We start from the raw sequence: 19,725 nt of genomic DNA, 5'->3' as shown, positions 1-19,725 counted from the left end.
TCTCTCCCCCCCCCCCATCCCTGCATCCCTTCCACTCTCTCTAAAAATCAATGGAAAAAATATCCTTAGGTGAAAATGAACAAAAAAAGAAAAGCAAGTTTGCAGGACACTAAACACACAGGGGAAACGGTGCCAACGAGCCTGACTGTCATGGAGGCGCTTGGTGACCCCGCGCTCTACCTCCATCTCCTCGTGGAGGCTGTGCAGCTCCTCCCGGGCCGACTCGTTGAGCAGCTTCCCGAGCGACATCACCCAGGCCTTGGCGCTCTCCTGCACCGTGTGCGCCAGCGGCCCCAGCTGCAGCCGCACGCAGTGCTCCTCCTTGACCAAGGGCTGGCGCATCACCTCCTGGGAGATCTTCGTGTAGAACTGTAGCTTCTCGTCGTAGGACACACACGGGGGCTTCTTGGCGGCGAATTTCTCCATCACGATGGCTTTGTCCAGCTTCCAGAGGGGCCGGTACTTCTTCCACTTCTGCAGGTACTTTGTGAGGTTGACCAGAATCCTGTGGACATTCTGGGGGATCATGAGGGCCTGCTCGATGATCTGGGGGTTCAGGGAGATGTCGTTGTAGAAGGTGATAGTCACGACTTCCTCCTCCTCCCCCTTCTGCGGGGGGCATTCTATGCAGCTGCCATTCATCCAGCGAACAAAGTTCTGGCAAAATAAGAATAAGGGGGAGAGGCGGTACTTCAGGATCAATTTTGCTGCCTGCACATCTATTAGTCAACAGTAGTAATTCTTGCTCGCAATGAAAATCACTTTATCCTTAATAAATTGTGCTCAGTTGCAAAAAGGACCACCATTCTTGGTTCCTCCCACCACCTTCCCACCCAGACCAGCCTGCGACTTGACCACCAAGAGGGCTGGAGGGCTATGCACGTTCCCAGCAAGCACTCCAGTAGCTGGGCAGCTCCCACTCCCGAGCTCTTGAATGAGACTGAGCTATTGCACTAGATCAGCGGTTCTCAACCTATGGGTAGCGGCCCCTTTGGGGGTCGAACAACCCTTTCACAGGGGTCGCCTAAGACCATCAGAAAACACATCTATAATTACATATTGTTTTTGTGATTAATCACTATGCTTTATGTTCACTTTGTAACAATGAAATTGGGGGTCACCACAACATGAGGAACTGTATTAAAGGGTCGCGGCATTAGGAAGGTTGAGAACCACTGCACTAGATGGTGATAAGCCACCCAATGGAGAGCCAGGGGTTCCAGCCAATCAGCAGCGTGTGAGTGAGAACAGGCCAGAGAGAAAGAGAACTCAGCCCAACCCAGCCTGCGGAAGCCTGAGCTAAATAAACAGCTATCATGTTAGACTGGCAGTGGCTTGTTGTGCAAAAAAGCTAACTTTTTAAATAACAATGGCCATCCACTTTCTATAGGACGGATGAACAAAACATTAGTTTTCTTATTGACAAGTAAAGAAACACAAAGTCAGGTAAACCGACCCCCTAGTGTCCCAGAAAAATCTGTTCATTTGTTGGCTTGCTTTTGTTAATTCTCACCTGAGACTATTTTTCCATTGATTTTTAGAGAGAGTGGGAGGGAGGGGGAGAGAGAGAGAGAGAGAGAGAGAGAGAAACATTGATGTGAGAGAGACACATCAATGAGCTGCCTCCTACACGCGCCCAGGACCACAGCCAGGGAAGCAAGCCTACAATTGAGGGACATGGCCTTGACCGGATCGAACCTGGGACGCTTCAGTCTGCAGGCCGACACTCCATCCCCTGAGCCACACCGGCCAGGGCCAACTCTGTTCATCTGAAGTGTCTCTGCTTCACCATCAAGGTTCCCTCACACTCTATTTATTGATTTATTTTGTATGTTTTTATTGATTTTAGAGGAAGAGGAAGGGAGAGGGATAGAAAGAGAAAAGCAATGAGAAACATTGATCAGCTGCCTCCTGCACACCCCCTACTGGGGGTTTGAACTCGCCACCCAGGCATGTGCCCTGATGGGGAATCGAACCGGTGACCTCTCGGTTCATGGTGGACGCTTAACCACTGAGCCACACGCCCGGGTCCTCCTGCTTCTCTTGATGAAGGATGGTCCCTCACAGCAAACCAGGGTGCGTCCCACCGAGCGCTGTGCGGCGGGAGCAACCACCAAGCTGCTGCCACTAACATGCTGACGCGGCGCTGAGCGCTCCGGTGGCCCCGTGCCCAGCTCCCTCCACGTGGCCCGGGGCTGAGCCTCCCACAACTCGGGCGGTGGCTGTGCTGCCACTTCCTTCGGGAGGAGGCCACAAAGTCCTAGTCGGACTCGGGCTCACATCGCTTCCAGTAACGACAGGACTCCTGGAGCCCAGAGACGTGCGGATAAGCCATACTGTTACTTAGTCATGCGTGCCCGCTTGCGGGGTGGCGAGGGGCGTTGTATTAAAACCACAGAACTGGTCACGATTGTGCAGAGAGCAGAGGAAGGAGAGAAGAAAAGGGGGCCCAGATGGAGCCTTCCGGATGCTCCACACTCTAGAGTCCACAAGGGGGGGCGCCAGGAAGAGACCAGAAGGGTCTGGACAAAGACCAGGGTGGGGCCTGAGTGCTCGCCCCCCCGGGACTCGCCGCGGCAGGCGGGCCCACCCGAGACACGCGCCCCACTCACCCTGGTGACCTCCACGCAGTTTCGGGCGCAGTGGACGCACATTTTGTCGATCTCGCTGGCGTTGGGGTGGAGGATGATCTCGGGGGCCGTCAGGATGGTCTCCGTTTGGAACAAAGGGGCGTTGCCCAGGATCAAGGAGTTAAAGGCCTGCAGATTCCTAAGGGGGTTGATAAAAAATAAAAAATAAAGACTCAGAACTCGCCAGAGTAAATACATCCAACACTCAAAGTGACTCGAGCACAGAAGCCACAGGGAAAGGCTGCAGGAAAGGACGCCTTCTCGGGCGACAGGGACGGCTGGGCTGAGTTGGGTGATATCGCCGGTCTTCCTGGCCTACATGTTACATGTTACACGTTACGAGTTACAGCGGGGATTCACTCAGGACCTGCGGCCCGCCCCCTTCGCTGTTCCCAGAGGCAAATGATCCCCATCCCCACCGTCTTCAGCACAGGCAGCGGGAGGGCTCACTTGAGGATGAGCTTGGTCAGGACCTCGTAGACCCGCTTCTCCCAGTACTCGTAGTAGGTGGCCAGCTTGGGCGCCTTGCCCGTGTTGGTGTGGATGACCAGGCCCTCGACCTTGGTCAGCAGGGGCCCGATGGCGAGGTACCACCGGACCATGTAGTCCACGTCCTTGGTCCTCTCCCGGTCAATGTGCTCGAAGAACTCCTTCACGCCTGTGGGGAGCCAGTCAGTTCCTCACGGACCCCGGGGGGACGGGGTCTCAGAGAGCCATCCACCCAGCAGCTGTCTCTCTTGGAAACGACAAAAGCAGCCTTAACCTTGACCCAAAGCAGAAAGCAAGTCAACACCGGACGTCAGGTGGGCCAGACCCTACGCCACACTAAGTGGCAGCATGGCACGTCCACGTGACGTCGGCGCGCAGCAGGCGCTGTCACGCCTGTGGGTAAGCCTGCTTTTCTAGGGCGGCTTGTTGAGCAAGTACATGTGAGCCCATAAGAATTCCCCATGATCCTTTCAGGTACGTGGGTGAGATTGCTAGAATGGTTTTATTCTATTCATGGAATAAATGTGTGTGCGTGCACGTGCGTGTGCATGCGTGTGTGTGCATGTGTGCGCGTGTGTGCGTGTGCAAGTGCACGCGCGACCAGGACGGTGCTTGCACCCCTGCCACCATCGAGGGAACAGGCAGCGGGCCCACCTGCCACCATCGAGGGAACAGGCAGCGGGCCCACCTGGGAGGTCCTCCTCGGTCTTGGGTGCCGGGTACTTGAAGAGGTTGATGGACTCGATCAGCGTGAGCCTGGAGGCAATGTCGTCCGCGTTCTTATGAATCTGGTGGACGAGGGACTCGAACTTCCCGATGGCCTGCTTGCACCGCGTTATGTAGTCAGCAATGCTTTGGGAGAAAGAGAGACAACGCACAGGAGTGAGAACAGGCTAGAGGCTGCCAGCGGGGAGGAGGTCGGGCTGGGAGGGGAGGCGTGGCTTTCAGGGGGCACGCGGGGAGCCCTGTGGGTGGGGACAGCCTGTGTCCTGGCTGCGATGAGTGAGAAGTTAGTGTTCGGGGGACCAGGTGAGGGAACACGGGATCTCCCCGAGCGCATTCTTACAGCGGCGTGCGAACCCATCATCGTTTCAAAATGGAAATGTTAATTTTAGAAAGTGAAGCGGTCCCTGTTGCTGGAGGAGAGAGCTGTGGGTCAGCGGAATGTGCAAACAGCACCCACCTCCTCCCCACTCCCAACTGAGGCCCCGGATGAAGTCATACTCCCCACGGGCCTGCAACCACATGTGTCCACACCCAGAAACCAGATCCCACCCAAAGCGGAACGCCACAGGCGGGAGGCGTCACCTAGCGAGTTCCAGTTCAGCCTCTTGAATCCAGACCGGAACACGCGGAGCAGCTCCTGCGAGTGGTCGTCGAGCAGGGAAGACTCGGCGTCGTTCAGCGTCCTGACCAGCATGTGGTAGTGGTCCAGCATGTGCTGGATGCCCTCCGTGTACCTGCGAGCCGGAGAGACAGAGACGGGCACGGGAGGCGAGGGCAAGGGGCGCGTAAGGCCATGAGCAGAGTCATGCCCTGGCTACCAAGATGGTCACAAGAGACCGAACCGGCCTGAAACTCTGATGGAGAGATTTGCAGAATCGCAAAACGATGCCCCTCTTCCCACTAACTTTCTTTCTCTTTGGAACATTTTGGTTACTTCTCATTCACAATGTTATTTATGTTCACATGAAATGGTTGTTATTTTTAGATAAATGAGTAAAAACGTATTTTGGACACTGCTTTGTTTTCACTTCTGCTGGTAAATATTGGTCATTGTAAGATCCACAAAATGCAAGCTCTGGGGCAGGGGCTCTGCGTGATTTCAGGTGGGGGCAGCCCGAGACCAGAGCCTCGCTGCCGCCTGGAGACTCGCGGTACCTGAGGAATTTGTCCTCCTGGAGGGCCACGTTCCTTGCTAATTCGGGGACGGGAAATCCCAGCTGCTCCAGGTACTTGGTTTCGTTAATAATCTCCCTGAGAGCGAACGGGAAATTGATTGCAAACGTGATGCCCCTGTCGGAGGTCTCGGCGGCATCCTCGGGGTTGGCAGTAATCTGTGGAGAGACGTGCCTGCCGTCAGCACGGGAGGACCGTCGGGAAGCGGTCAGATCGACACCACCCGAGCGACGCTGGCTGGAACCAGCGCGACTACACGATTTTATTTGGTGAACAGAGTTTTCATGAATTCCATTTAGCCACCCGACTCGAAACTTGGGCAACTGCATCTAAAATTCCCTGATTCTCTCTCCCCTCGGAAACGTGGAGAAGCTGATGCTGTGAGACCGTGGGCTGGATGAGGAGCGGCGGCCTGGCAGGCCCCGGCCTCGTCACTCACCGCGGTCCTCCTTCAGGACTTCAGGCACCAAAGACCTCAGCCCGCCAGGCCCGGCCCCCCCTCGCGGCCAGAAGGCAGGTACCGAGACTTGCTACGTGGCAGCCCCAAAGAGGAAGGACAGGACGAATCCCGAGAAGCGCATCTCCCGGCAGGTTTAACGTGGTCCGTGGCCCGCTGTTCCCTACACGGTTCCACGCACACTGTGCGCCACTGGATCCAGCTCGTTTGGACAAATGGAGAAACTGAGGCTGAGTGAAGCCGATCCCGGTGCCTTTCCTGCCTGTGACACGTGCTGTCCCCGCCTCTCCTTCCTGCTTCTCCTCGCCTCCAGCCTTTGTGGAGGTCGGGAGAGCGATGCCCACCCCGCACAGGGCACCGCACCTTCATGAGCAGACTCTTCTTCATGAGCGTCGGCAGCAGCTGCTCTGTCGTGTCCCTCCACAGCTCGTACTTCCGCTCCTCGTAGTCCTTCATCGTCCTGCCCACTTCCAGGTACTTTTGTTTTACCTGTCACAGAACAAGCATTATCCTTCGGTCCTTGGAAATGAATCTCTCTCTCTCTCTCACTAAAAGAAATGGTCTACCCATTCTGCAAAAGGAAGCTGACAGAATGTCACGATGCCGGAGGGCCTGCTGGGGGGGGGGTGTGGCCTGAGCCCCAGGCTGACGAGCAGATATCGGCAGCTGCACTCGGTGCAGCCAGGAACTAAGCGCGGCTTTCACAGTTTAAAATGTGTTTTTAGTGATTCTTAGGGGAGAGAGGGAGCGGGAGAAAGGAGCATCGGGGAGAGGGAGGCCGGGGGGGAGGGGGGGTCCCTGCGCACCTCCTCGCCCCGCTCGCTGTCCAGGATCTCCTGCACCTCCTGGAACCGCAGGATGGTGTGCTTGATGCGGTAGAACAGGGAGCGCTCCCAGTAGATGGCGCCCGCCACCGGGGGGTGGTTCTTGTACAGAGGCGGGTTCTCGTGGTTCTGGACGAAGATTTTATTGATGATGTCGATCTGGAAAGAAGCGCACGCGCTCTGTGAGCGACAGCCCACTGCGTAGCCGAGAACATGCAGCTGGAGACATGCATCTCTCAAGAAGTGAACACAGGGACGCCCTGAAATAGTCTAAAATCGCGTTTTTACTGCTTAACTTACTATTTACTGCTTTCTATGTATTTCCCAGTAATTTTTTCTTGTGAACATATGCAGTGCTCCAAACTGCCTCCCAGCTACAGACTGTGTGCCTCCGTCTGACATTAGAAATCCTGCATCTGCTCTGGACGTGCCCAGGGGCCTGTGACTACGTCACTGGGATTACTGTGAGGACGCACGCATGCACGCAGGGCGCACCGCTACACGAGGGGTAACTTCCCACTGGATAATCCTCACTCAATTCTCCAGCAGCAAAGAGCCGCTGCGCTGTGGGTGCCTATACTAAGCGACACGCTGGCGTGGGGAAGCGCCATGGTCACCCTGAATTTGGGGGGACAGACAGACAGTGTGGCTGGGTTGTTCACACTCCAGCAGCTGCAGGTTTTGTCAATCACCTCTTTACAATACTGCACCAGAATGTCGTTAAACTTCATCATCATTTGCCGGTTGATGGCCTCCCGTGACCGGATGTGCTTGAACTTCAGAAGCATGTCAAATGCTGCTTCGGCCGACCGAAGCGTCTTAAAGGACTCGTCAATAAAATTTTTTGCTTCTTTCTCAATAACCTGCCAAAACAAAACAAAAAAAGTCAAGAAAACATCCCTCATGCCACCGTAATTGTCCTGCAGAAGCAAAGTGGCAAAAGAAGAAAAAAAGGCAGAAAGAAATCTGCCTTGCAAAGGCTCCAAGGTGCTTCGGCGGAGGCTGGCGGCGGCAGGGACGGCGGATGGCGCGTGGTTTTCTGCCCTCCCTCAGCCAGCACACAATGACGGAAGAGACCTTTTTAAATACTAACTTATACGGACAAAGACCTGGGCGAGGGCACAGCAGCAGAGGACCCTTTGGAAGCAGAGAACGTAACTACAGGAGGAGAGAATTTCGCTCAAAGCCAGTAATGGGCCCATACGTTCCCCTCGGAGACCAATGGGAGGCTGAGCATTTGGAGGCACCAGGAAGAGGAGGGGCAAGCGAGGATCCCTCTCCACCCACCCAGGCCGGCTCTGCAGCGAGGCCACGGCACCTGGCTCGATTTCAACGAATCCATCAGGGAGGAGAGGGGACAAAGAAGACTGAGTGCTCACTTTTACCTGACGCTCTTCTGTGTTGTTTCCATTTTTTACAAAAAAGCAGCTATTAACTTTTGTGATTAAAAAGAAAAATACACGTACAAAACTCAACGGATACCTAAGCCGCCCGACAATTGAAAAAGGGAATATGGCGTCCGTGTCCCGGGTCGGCGACGGGCTACTTGCCAGAACCTCGATCTTGAAGTCGTCCATCACGTACTTCCAGTAGTGCGCGGACTGGATGCAGAAAGGGTCGAAGGTCAGGCTCTCCATGGGGGTGACCAGGTTGTCCACCCGGCACAAGACGTCGTCGATGCGTTTGGGGTCCCCCGTCACGGCCTTCAGTTCTGGACCAAATATGTTATAAAATTCCTCCATCACCTGCCCAAGCAACAGAAGACCAGGAGGTCACCTTCACTTTCGCATCGAATGTTCTCGCAACAAATGGACTGTGCGCCAAGCCTGGTCTGAGGACCAGGACCCTGTTCCGCCGGAACCTCCCCGGTCTGAGCCCATGGGTACCAGGCCCGCTGCCTGCAGGACAGGAGCCAGACGCCCTGACCAGCTGACAAAGCTTGTGTGCTCGGGCCCCTCCCTCCCCCTCCTCCCTCGTCCCACGCCTGGTCCCGGAGCCGCTCTGCGGCCCTGCGCCCTGCAGGGGTCACTCAGCATTTCCCAGGACGGCTGCCCTTGGGCAGGAGCTGCTGGGCTCTGGCTTGGCCACGGGCCTCGCCACGGCTGTCCCCTGGGCCACGAGTTCTCCGTGAGCTCTCGGGACTGCTCCCTGTCGGGCAGGGTCAATCCTCAGGCATTGTTTCTTGGACACAGTGTGACCAAACAACGCCACAAGGACTTCACGGCTGAAGGTGTGTTGCTTTAAAAGGAGCCTGATGCCCACTGGTGTGGCCCAGTAGTGGAGCGTCTACCTAGGAACCAGGAGGTCAGGGTTCGATTCCCGGTCAGGGCACAGGCCTGGGTTGTGGGCTCATCCCCAGTGTGGGGCGTGCAGGAGGCAGCCGATCGGTACTTCTCTGTCATCGTTGGTGTTTCTTCTCTCTCCCTCTCCCTTCCTCTCTGAAATCAATAAAAATATACTTTTTTTAAAAAAGGAAAGAAAAGGAAAGGAAATGCGCTCCAGCCTCCCTACCTGCAGGACGTCGTAGAGGTCCTGGCAGATGGTGGCCATGTAGTCCGTCCTCTCGAACAGCCGCTTCCGGTCGAACTCCCAGCGGGCCTCCCGCCCCGAGGCCTCGATCTTGGCCCTGGTGTCGAAGTAGGCCTTCTTCCACATGTCCAGGGAGTTCTTGGCCTCCAGGGTCTTGTGCTGTGCATTCGCCCGGTTTTCTCTGTGGTCAGAGACCGAGATGGGAGGGAAGGCGGAGACGCGGGGGGTCCGAGCCACAGGCCCCGGGGAGCAGGTTTCTCCGGGGAGGCTTCTAACTGAGGAGCAGAGCCGCCCGTCTCACGGCCTCTTTCTCCAAAAGCTCACCGGGCGGGCGGCTGCTCTGTCCCAAGGGCCAGGGTGGGACAGGAGTGCCACGCTGCGGCCCTGAGCTGAGGCAGCGCCCACCCAGCCTGCACGGCCGCGCACCGCGGGAGCTGTCTGAGCGGGAAGGGGCGGTGGCCGTGGGTCCCCAGCCAGAAGTCAGTGGTCCGGGCTGCAACATCGGAGCAAGATGACAGGGCCGGGACTCTGCCCGTGTCCCCGCCGTAGGCTTCTTTTTTAAGAAAGTAAAGGGAGACCTGTGTCTCCTCCAACATTTGATCCTCAGAGGCCGTTCCACCTGAGGGGCCTGGGGTCCGGAACTCAGAATTTCCTGACTCTGTGCCTCGGTCTCTCCAAGGGCAACTGAGTCCTAGTGAACAAATCACCCACACCGCCCCCTAGGGGAGTATTCCTCGGCCATGAGACTGAATGAAGCGCTGGCCCCGCCACGGCCCGGACGGAGCACGGGGAGCGGACACAGAGCACGGAGGACGCAGCGGGCCGGCGTCTTACCTGAACAAGGTGCGCAGGTTCACCACCCTGCAGACGCGCTCGGCGATCTCCCAGGCGATGCGCTCCATGAGGGGGATCATGCGCTCGTCCTTGTTGTAGTGCCGCGAGATGATCCACACCATCCGCAGCGCGCTCATCATGGAGGGGATGGTCTCCAGGACCACGTGGAAGCTGGACCCGTGCGTGATGTTCTGACCGGAAGAGAGCAGAGCAAGCCAGCTTAGCCCGGGGCCACCGGCGTTCCTACAGCACCGTGTGCAGGCCGGGCCGCGCCCACTCGCCCACAGGCACTTGTCATGGAGGGTGAGTTGGACAAACAGAAGGCTTTAGGATAGGTCGGAATGGACTGTGGGGGGAGCTTGGTAATTACAGCAAACAAAGCCATTTACGGACGTGTGTAACATATGGGTGTCATGTGTATCGTATGCACATAAATACACTGAATTTAGTGGCAACAGTGCCACCACATGAATCGAAGCTGCTACTCTACAAGTGACCTCAGCCAGTGTTTTCCAAGCTGTGACCCCCGGCAGGAAGTGAAGTGATTTTGCCAGCACTCGGCACTTGTAGAAAGACACTTATTTCAGTGTGCATCGGAAGAACACAGATAACTGGCCTATCAGGCCCATGACAGCATCGGCATTATCGTTTAAGGTGAGGCTAGATTACACACTCACATACAATCACACACGCACACGCACACACACACTGTGCCGATGGCCCCGCCAGCTGAGCCGCATTTTGCCGTTGTCACCATGTGCACATCAACTAGTTACTAAAGTTCTGTGGCCACCAAAACATATACTATCTTCCTTGCTGATCTGACCAAAAAAAAAGACGGCTACTGTTTTGTCGGCCGCTGTCATGTTTTCCTGGACGACCTGGGAAAAGAGGTCAGTGCCCTAAAGGTCAGGGGCTGCACGTGGCGCCCGGCGGAGCACCGGTGTGGGACGTGGACAGTGACGGTGGGGACGCAGCGCCGTGGATGCGTTCAGTGCACTGCCCCCCGCCTACACGTGGTCAGCACAGCGGCCGCTCCTATGCGCCTCCCGAGGCGGCGTGTAAGAGCCGCGCGGTCACCACGGAAACGGGGCGCACCTTGAAGTGGCGCTCCACGGTGGAGAGGAAGCGCACGTTGTCCGAGGCCTCCATGTGCAGCTTGAAGAGGTCCGTCAGGACCGGCTGCAGGTTGGCCACGAGCAGGGAGTCCGCCTCCTTGATCACCTCCAGGACCTTCCTGACGATCGGGAGCTTGGTCTGCTCGTAGAGGGCGCTCAGAGTCGCGTTCCTTTCCCTCCAGAACTCGATCTCGGCCAGAGGACCATTACCCTGGAGGCACACGGACACACAGCTGCTGTCCTCGTCCGTGTGGAGGGGGCAGTGGGGCTGCTCCCCAAGCTCCACACAGGGCGGATCCGCACGAGGACGTCGGGATGGACACGTGACCCAGGAGGGTCATCCAAGTGGACCTCAGGACTTCACCTGGGATCTAGACAAAGCCACGGGGTCTCTCTCTGGACAATGTGGGGATGCGGGGCCAGACATGCTACAAACCGCTACCCTGAAGGAAGCCAGCCTGAGAGGAAGCCCCCACAGAGAGGAGGGTGCAACGGAGAGATGCCCAGAGAAACAAAGCCAGGCCCTTGATCAAACCATACCTGAAGCCAGCCTGCCTCTGGACTTTTCAGTTATGTGCGGCAACAAATGCTTTCTTACGGAAGCCCGCTGGGTGGTGTGTCCAGTTCTGGGAGGCCCAGCCCTCCTGACTGATACACAGCATCGCCTACATCAACCCAGGAAGCAACCTAGCAGCGCACTGACATCAGAGAGCCCACGACTACCTGGGGGGTGTTTACTTCCATCCTTTAAGGAGGCCCCAAAACAGGGAGGAAAGAGGCTGGACCACTGGGACCCCGGACGCACGGCTCTTCCCCAGGGAGGCCGGCGTGGCCTGTGCAGGGCTCTCTGAGTGCCGCCCGCGGTACCTGCGGCGTCTTCTTCAGCTGGCCCTCCACAGCCACGGTGATCTGGCCCAGCCAGTTGATGACACACTGCTCCAAGCTCTCGATGATTTCCGGGTCAGCAGCCAGGGCGGACACCTCGCCCTCCACGCTGATGCTGGGCATTTCTAACTTGATCTCTCCTGCGAGGAGCAAAGTGCTCGGTCAACACTCTGGGGGACATGATTCCAGACAATGTTCAGGTGGACCTGCTGGCTCTTGTCCCCACAGCCAGCGTAAGGGGATACATCCCCTGCCCTGACCCGCCTGTACTTCATTAGAGCGTAGCTGGAACATCTTAGAGAATGTAGCATTGTTCCTGGGTGAGCCCGATCAAACTGATGTCATCATTGAAGGTGTTCCTGAATTTAAAACCTACTAACTTCCCTTTCAAAACGGAGCCCTAGCCGGTTTGGTTCAGTGGAGAGAGCGTCCGCTGGCGGCCTGAAGGGTCCCAGGTTGGATTCTAGTCAAGGATGTGTCCCTGGGTTGCAGGCTCCCAGCCCTGGTCCGGGGCAGGCAGGAGGCAACCAATCGATGTGTCTCTCTCAAATTGGTGTTTCTCTCTGTCCCTCCCACTCCTTTCCACTCTCTCTAAAAATAAATTTTAAAAATATCCTCAGGTGAGGATAAAAAAAAAAAAGAAGGGCCAATTTCTAAAAAAAACTGACCAACCAGAAGAATACAGCTAACATGTATGAGCTTTCCTTGTGGGCAGAGTCCCGCTGCAGGTGCCCCAGAGCTCGCCAGGTGAGCTTGCCAGGTGAGCGTGCAGATCTGTCCTCTGGACGCCCGAATCTGTGGGACAGGAAGTCGGAATACACACCACCCAACCAACCCTAATGCACACGGATGGGCATGTGAGGTGGGCACTTAGAGAGAACATCGAGGCCTCAGTTTATTTCAGCTCCAGGCCCAGAAAGTCAGCAAAACCAGGTAAGCAACGCCAAGGCTGACCTCAGGACCAGGTGCGGTGAATGGTGGCCCCGCCTGGCGCCGCCAGTCCCCCAGTGGAGACCACAGCCCTGCAGGACACACCTGGGAAGCTGCTGAGTGTGCTACCGAATCCTCCCCCGGGGCCTCCCCTAACATCTCCCCCATAAATGTTCTCTATAAAAAGTGAAACAAAAGTGAACCGCCCAGCCAGCGGGCTCAGTGGTTGAGCATCGACCTATGAACCAGGAGGTCAGGGCACAGGCCCGGGTTGCGGGCTCGATCCCCAGTAGGGGGCGTGCAGGAAGCAGCTGATCCATGATTCTCTCTCATCATTGATGTTTCTATCTCTCTCTCCTTTTTTCCTCTCTGAAATCAGTAAGAACATATTTCAAAAAAAAAAAAAGGATCCTAAGTTAAAACAAAAAAGCTTGTGGACTCTTAAATTACCTTCTTCAAGTAAAGTCATCATGCTTAACTAAAGAAGAGAAATGAAAGCTTACCTTCAAGTTGCTGCACTGTTCTCTGAATATTATTTGCAAATTTCTGGACGTTCATTAAGAACTCGTCCCGTATGAGCTGGACGCTGTGGTACTCCACGGCCTCCCCATGCGCGTTCAGCAGTTCCGTTTCAGTATCGAAAGAGTCCTGCATTTCTCCAGGTGTCAGAGACACGCTCGCCTCCTTGTGCTGATTGAAGGACAAGGCCGGCAAGAAAACCTGAAATGCCGAGTTGATGAAACCAATCACCATACGACCTCCTGTCAATGACGTGTGCTCTCAGAACGCCCCTGGCTTGGAATCGAAGGTACAAATGGAAGGACAGAGCCCAGGACGGGGCCTGGACCCACGAGCTGCCGACTGCCTGCTCGCGGAGGGCCTCCGGTGGCCCCCATCTTACACCGCGGGGCTGTCTTCCCCGCCCGCACTCACCTGATACATAATGTCTCTGAGGAAGTGGAGCATGTTGGCATTTAGGATCCCGTACTCCAGCGTCTCGGGCATGATCTCCATAGCTTCCTTCATGTAGCTGGCCTCTGAGATCGTCTCTGAAAGGGAGCGGGCGCAGGGGGGCTGCGGGGTCGGCAAATGGCTCACACCCCCAGGTCAGGGGCCAGCGCCCTCTGCCCAAGGGGCAACAAAGGAGCGTTCTGGCCACAGACTCAGAGGACACACGGCTGCCGTGGCCCACGGGACGCTGAGACACCCACTGACGCACGGGGTCACGGGCTGGGACACGCAGCGCCAGAGCCCTCCACGGAGGAGCCCATCTGAAGCCGGAAAGAGGAGGACCAACGAGGGATTCCTAGAAGCACCTGCTGGGCTCCCTGCTCTGCGGGTCTCCGCCTCCCATCAATGCCTCCCCAGGCCACTGGCAAAGTCCCTTCTGAATCCTGGGGTTCACATTTGGTGACAGTCTGCCGTGCTGCCCGGGGCTGACCGGATATGAATCACGGCATCCACCAGAGACCAATCAGCACGGCAGACATTCGAATGTCACCTGGACGTCAGATTTCGGTCTAACTAGGGAACATGGAAACACGCCGACAATTCTCAAGGTTCGGTCTCGGTGCGTTCCCCCATCTGTGCAGACGTGCACTGCGCTTTGCCGGACACCTTTCTCTCTAACACACACGCCCGAAATCGTGCACCCTCTCGGGAAGGTACCTTTTGTATTTCTCAGGAAAAACACCACGTTCTGGGCCAGAAACTCCTCGGGGACAGGAGTGCAGAGCACGTGGAGATGCGTCTTGTCCACGATGTGCCTGACGGTCCTCTGAAACGGGGCAGCACCGCCACAGGAGATACGTCCCCCCCGCCGCCCGAGGACCTCACCCCCAGCTCAGCTGCGCTGTCCCCTCCAGGCCCAGCTCTGCTCTCACTCCTGGCAGCAGAGACGCAGCTGCGCCTCAGGCACGAGCCACTCGTGGTTTAAAAAAAAAAAACGACCTGAACCTGACAGAGTTTTCTGGGCCACGCTTTGCAACAGACCAAGACTGAATTCCGTGTTGGGGGTGGGGCATATGCGTACAGCAGTTAAGTGTTATTTCCCTGAGCAGAGGTCAGGCTAATTGCTTGCATGCCAGCTTTAAGCTGCACCCCCGGGACCTGTACGGGAAAGGGTTAACTCAGCAGGCCTCGATGTCCAAACCTTGCACATTGCAAAGTGTTTGGCTCTGGCCCTGAGTGCACCTGGGTGCGAACCTCTCGCTTTTGGAGCATCCACCTGACACCAGTGTCTGCCCACCTGAGGGTAGTTTCTACCAACTCAGTGATGTCCGGTGACAGCCCGTCTGCCTGGGGCCCTGGGTCGCACTGTAGCAGTTTGACCTCTGAGGGTGCTGGGACTGAGCAGCTAAAGTGAGACATGAGGGCACTTCCTGCCTGTGGGACTGACCCCCCGGGACACCAAGGCTCAGGTGAGCCTCCCCGATTTGCAACACTTCACACCTGTTGTCCCAGCAGGCAGCCGCTGGGAGAATTAGCTCTGTCTATGTCCCCACCCCCGGGGCGGGCCAGGGGGAAGCTCGGGCCTGCACTCAGCTGGCCTCTGCCCCCGCCTCCTTTTCCCTTGTTGATTTGAATCTGCCTGCTTTCCCCGAGATAAACTCTATCCGGGGCCACAAAAGCTCTTCTGGGTTCTGGGAGTCATGCAGCGAACCATGCGATCCCAGGGGGTCTCGGGGGCTCCCACCACCACAGAAGGCTGTCATCTCCAGGCCTCGGAGGACCTGTGTCGGTCCCCCAGCCTCCTCGGAAGGCACCGAACTCCCATCACCTCCCGAGGAGACGAGAGGCGCGCGTACCTTGGGGAGCCTGACGAGCCTGGGTTCCGATCGCGCTCTGACCCAGCTGTCATCCTCTGTGCTCACCACGGACTGAAACATGGAGCTGGCTCTCGAATGCCCACTCTTGGCTGCAAAACGTCACTCGGTGAACAAGAGGAGCCGCTCTGAGAACCGGGTTCCCTCCCAGCAGGACCAAACGCGCAAGCTGTCCAGGAGCACACTTCATGCCACAGGCCTGGCATCAAAGGGCCGCACTCGCGCCTTTTACAAATGGCCCCTCTCGTGGCCTCAACTCACACTCTCGTCGGGAGAGTTGTACTGCATTTTGGATGGGGCCTCAATCAGAAATGTAGCATGTGTGTGCGTATATGTGTGTGCCTGCGTGCACGTGTGTACATGTGTGTGTGCGTATGTGTGTCCACGTGTGCCTACGTGCGCGTGTGTACATGCATGTGTATGTGTGTGTTCGTGTGTTTTACTTTGAAAAATGGAGTTTTATCACCAGGACGAGAATCACCGCTGACACGTTAGCATGTGCTCCTTTTTCACTGCAAAACTCGAAACTTGTGGGGGATGCAGAGAAAAGTCGTCTAGACGACGCGGCCTGGTCAGAACCTCCCAGTGGGCAGGTCACGGCACGTGGGCAGCCCCAGGCACAGGACTTCCCAGCTTTGCTGCAAGCAGGCCCAGTCCATCCAAGGCTCACAGGCCTTTGAAACGCCTCCTGTCAGACGGCTCCTCCTACAGCCCCCCCACTTCAGGGAGCACCCCACCTCTACTGTCCTGTCAACCCAACCCCGTCTGTCCCCCACGTCCCTGTCATCCTCCTCCTGTGCCCCCTTAGTCTCAAATGCATAAAAGAAACTGCAACCGCTTACTCTTAGGAGCCCCTGCGACCCGGCTCCCAGGCAAATGTCACCAGTTTGGCCCAAATAGACCCATAAAACTTCTCTGCAGCCCCAGCCCTGGAGGGTGTGTCTCTGTTGGCTGCGCACCGGCCTTTGCACCTTGGGCGCCAGTTTGATTCCCGGGGCACAGGCCTGCGCTGCCCTCGGGCCCCAGTAGGGGGCGTGCAGGAGGCAGCGGATGGCTGTTTCTCTCCGTCTCCTTTCCTCTCTTTAAAATCAGTAAAAACATATTTTTAAAAACACACACACACAAAACCCTCTGCAGGTTTGGACGTTTCTTACATCCACAGGAGAGAAGAGGGAGATGCAGACACAGGCCCACGGGGAGGACGCCATGTGACTAGAGGCCGAAATGCAGGGATGGCCTCCAAGCCAACGGCTGACCACCACCACCCACCGGCCGCTGGGGAGCAGGGGGGTCCCCCGGGAGCCTGGAGGGGGCGCTCGGCCCGGCGGACAGCTCCCCTCGGGCGTGTGGCCTGCAAAAGCCGCCGTGGAGGGAAACTGACAGTGCGGCCGCCCGTCAACCCCGCATGTTCCCTCCCGCGACCTACTCGCCTCGGCGCCACGAGGGTCAACAGCGGAAATGAGTCCCGTCCCGGCAACGACCCTCCCGGTTCTGCCCGCGGAGCGCCCTCCGAACCCCGCACCTGACACTTTGTCCATGGACTCGACCTTCAGAGACTTGGTCTCTCCTTCCTCCTCTTCATGCCCCTCCGAGGCCGACACCTCGTCTTCGCAGCCGGAGAAATGGAAAGAGAAGAATAAGTCATCACTGACTCACGGCCGGACACACCCGGCATCGCAGCTCTCCTTGGAGCGGAGGAGCTGGACCTGGCGGGAGAGCCCAGCCTATGGGAGGGGTTCTCCACCGGAAGTGACCCCGGTTGACCCGGAAGCTGGCCCCGGGCAGTAAGTGGTCCCTCCCCCACCCCTGCCCTTGGGATGGAAAGTTCCGCCCACCGTCCCAGCGCGGGAGGCCTTTGCAAGGGCGCAGCCTGAGACCGAGTGTGATTGAGACCGAGTGTGATTGAGACCACGTGTGATTGAGATCACGTGTGATTGAGACCACGTGTGATTGAGATCACGTGGGTGGGGACCACGACTGATCCCCGCCGAGGCCTGTCGGGAAACTAAGGTCCTGGCGGTCCCCGTTGCGCCAGGGCCCCCAACAAGCCTCCGATGGGAGCCCCCTGGCTCAGTAAACCCGTCGGTCACCAATCCGGCTGCCCTTCTCCATGCACCGGGGCCAGTTTGGGAACCAACACGGTCATACAGAAACATTCGAGGTAGCGAGACAGCCGTAAGCGATGCAAAGGGAAGCCATGCAAGTTCTCCAGCGGGGAGCGCGCTGGCATCCTCCGATCTGGCGACAGTGGAGACGAACCAAAAGGAGGGGAAGGGCGGGGGAGAGTCAGAGGCAGCCCAGAAACAGACCACCACCCAAGGAGGTTTCCGAGCACCTTTGGAGGGCCCAGGAATTAACCGGGGGACCCTCTAAAGTGAGACTGTAATCTGGGTCCATGTAGAAGGGGGACATCCTGCCAGGAGACACTAGGCTACACGTGTGAGTATACACCGCACCGAAAACAGCGGTCACACGTAGTGCAAGTCGAGTCCATTCCTTAGGGTGTTGATGTATATATCTTAAGTACACACTCAGGGTGACTGAAATTTGGCCCATGTTAAACAGTCGATCCTGTTCGTGTATCTTTGTGTCCATATTTTCACTTGGTGATAATGAGAATCTAAAGTCAAGGTCCTGCTACAACGTAACATCCAAGTCCAAAGGTCTCCCTGGGAGAAAGTAAAGAAAGGCTGGAAGAATAGATTCCTCTCTCTGGGTGCCGCTAGCAATTTGTTATGGTGGTTATGTTGTGGTTTTAGCTTTTTCTACAACGCAAAATAAGTGTATTGCCTGCGCGGCATGGCTCAGTGGTTGAGCTTCAACCTATGAACCGGGAGGTCACGGTTCTATTCGAGGTCAGGGCACAGGCCTGGGTTGTGGGCTTGATCCCCAGTGTGGGGCGTGTAGGAGGCAGCCGGTCCATTGTTCTCTCTCATCACTGATGTTTCTAACTCCCTCTTCCTCTCTGAAATCAATAAAAGTATTTTTTTAAATATAAATAAATAAAATCGGCTGCCCTTTTTAAAACCTCGTTTGCACATTACTTTCTTTTTTTAAAATATATTTTATTGATTTTTTTACAGAGAGGAAGAGAGAGGGATAGAGTTAGAAACATCGATCCGCTGCCTCCTGCATACTCCCTGCTGGGGATGTGCCCGCAACCAAGGTACATGCCCTTGACCGGAATCGAACCTGGGACCTTTGAGTCTGCAGGCTGATGCTCTATCCACTGAGCCAAACGGTTAGGGCTGCACATTACTTTCCAATTGCATGTCAGGAACCTCGGAAGATAGCAAGGACCGCTCTTCCGCCCAGGGCACACCTGCCAGGATCAGGGAGAGGAAGGAGGAAGTGTCGCCCCAGCACCCGTGCATGTCTCTGGCCTGTCACTGAGCAGTGGCTCCTATTCTTGAATCTTGACTGCCTGGATGACCTACGTGGTGCGTCATTTAGGCCTCTCTGTGCCGCAGCTTGCTCATCTGTAAAATGGGTTAACAATACTCCCTCCTCACAGCATGAATGAGCTGTTATAAACCGTGGAACCGAACCCGGTGCGGAGGAAGCACTGAATCAACGTTTGCCGCGACTATGCACTCAAGGGCTCCTTTCCCAGCGGGCTGTGCGAGCAGGGGCAGCTCCCCCGCTCCCCCCGGGACCCCAACAGTCCCCGCACTGGGTGGGGGACCACAACCATCTAAGGCCGGCACCCGAGGGAGGCGGAGGTCTGGGTTGGGTGGGCAGCCGCCCGGGGGAGGGAGCGGCGGGCTCACCGGCGTCCACCTCCACCTCCACCTCCTCGGGCAGCACCTTCCGGTAGAAAAAGAGCGTGGCGGCGCCCTCCTCCTCGCTGGTGTGGTTGAGGAAGTGCAGGATGAGGTCCTCGGCCTCGCCATCGTCGCGGACCAGCAGCTCCTCGAAGAGCTGGGGGTCTGTGAGGCCCAAGGCCGTGTACACGCGGTCGCGTATCCACTGCACCCGCAGGTCGTCCATAGCCGCGAAGGGAGCCCAGTGGCCGGCAGGCAGGCAGGCGTCCTTGGCAACGGCGCCCCTGGCAACGGCCGCTCCGGCAACGGCCGCCACCACGTGGACCCGGCCTCAGTCCAGGGTCGCGCCCCGCACCGGTCCCCGCGCTGGCAGAGGCGCGGACCCAGACGCGGGAGAGGGTGGATCCGAGCCCTCCAGAGAAGCCTGGGTGCCCCCAGCCTCCGCGCTGAGGGGTGAGGGGCTCCTCCCGAGACGTGGGTCCACCCTTCCTCCGAGCCCAGCTGGGGGGCAGCACGCACCGGCGTGGGGCCCAAGGGCAGC

The 19,725-nt window shown here is 57.2% G+C and overlaps 1 protein-coding gene across 1 annotated transcript in view; it reads right to left on the bottom strand.

The window, feature by feature from the left end:
• The window catches only part of DNAH10 (dynein axonemal heavy chain 10), a 62,940-nt gene extending 43,530 nt beyond the window's left edge, over nt 1–19,410 (bottom strand). Inside the window, 20 exon segments of the mRNA XM_014448253.2 lie at nt 181–657; nt 2,613–2,769; nt 3,081–3,288; nt 3,808–3,971; nt 4,412–4,579; nt 5,001–5,176; nt 5,839–5,964; nt 6,282–6,458; nt 6,992–7,162; nt 7,850–8,044; nt 8,811–9,009; nt 9,663–9,853; nt 10,761–10,991; nt 11,648–11,805; nt 13,099–13,315; nt 13,529–13,644; nt 14,264–14,372; nt 15,445–15,512; nt 16,943–17,026; nt 19,191–19,410. Coding sequence (XP_014303739.1) covers nt 181–657; nt 2,613–2,769; nt 3,081–3,288; nt 3,808–3,971; nt 4,412–4,579; nt 5,001–5,176; nt 5,839–5,964; nt 6,282–6,458; nt 6,992–7,162; nt 7,850–8,044; nt 8,811–9,009; nt 9,663–9,853; nt 10,761–10,991; nt 11,648–11,805; nt 13,099–13,315; nt 13,529–13,644; nt 14,264–14,372; nt 15,445–15,512; nt 16,943–17,026; nt 19,191–19,410 — 3,612 coding nt within the window.
• Between the last annotated feature and the right edge of the window lie 315 nt (nt 19,411–19,725).

This window comes from Myotis lucifugus, unplaced genomic scaffold (genome assembly GCF_000147115.1).
Source record: "Myotis lucifugus unplaced genomic scaffold, Myoluc2.0 scaffold_790, whole genome shotgun sequence".
Taxonomy (NCBI): Eukaryota; Metazoa; Chordata; class Mammalia; order Chiroptera; family Vespertilionidae; genus Myotis; species Myotis lucifugus.
Note: the sequence above shows the minus strand (reverse complement) of the source record. Positions and strands in the feature narration are given on the sequence as shown.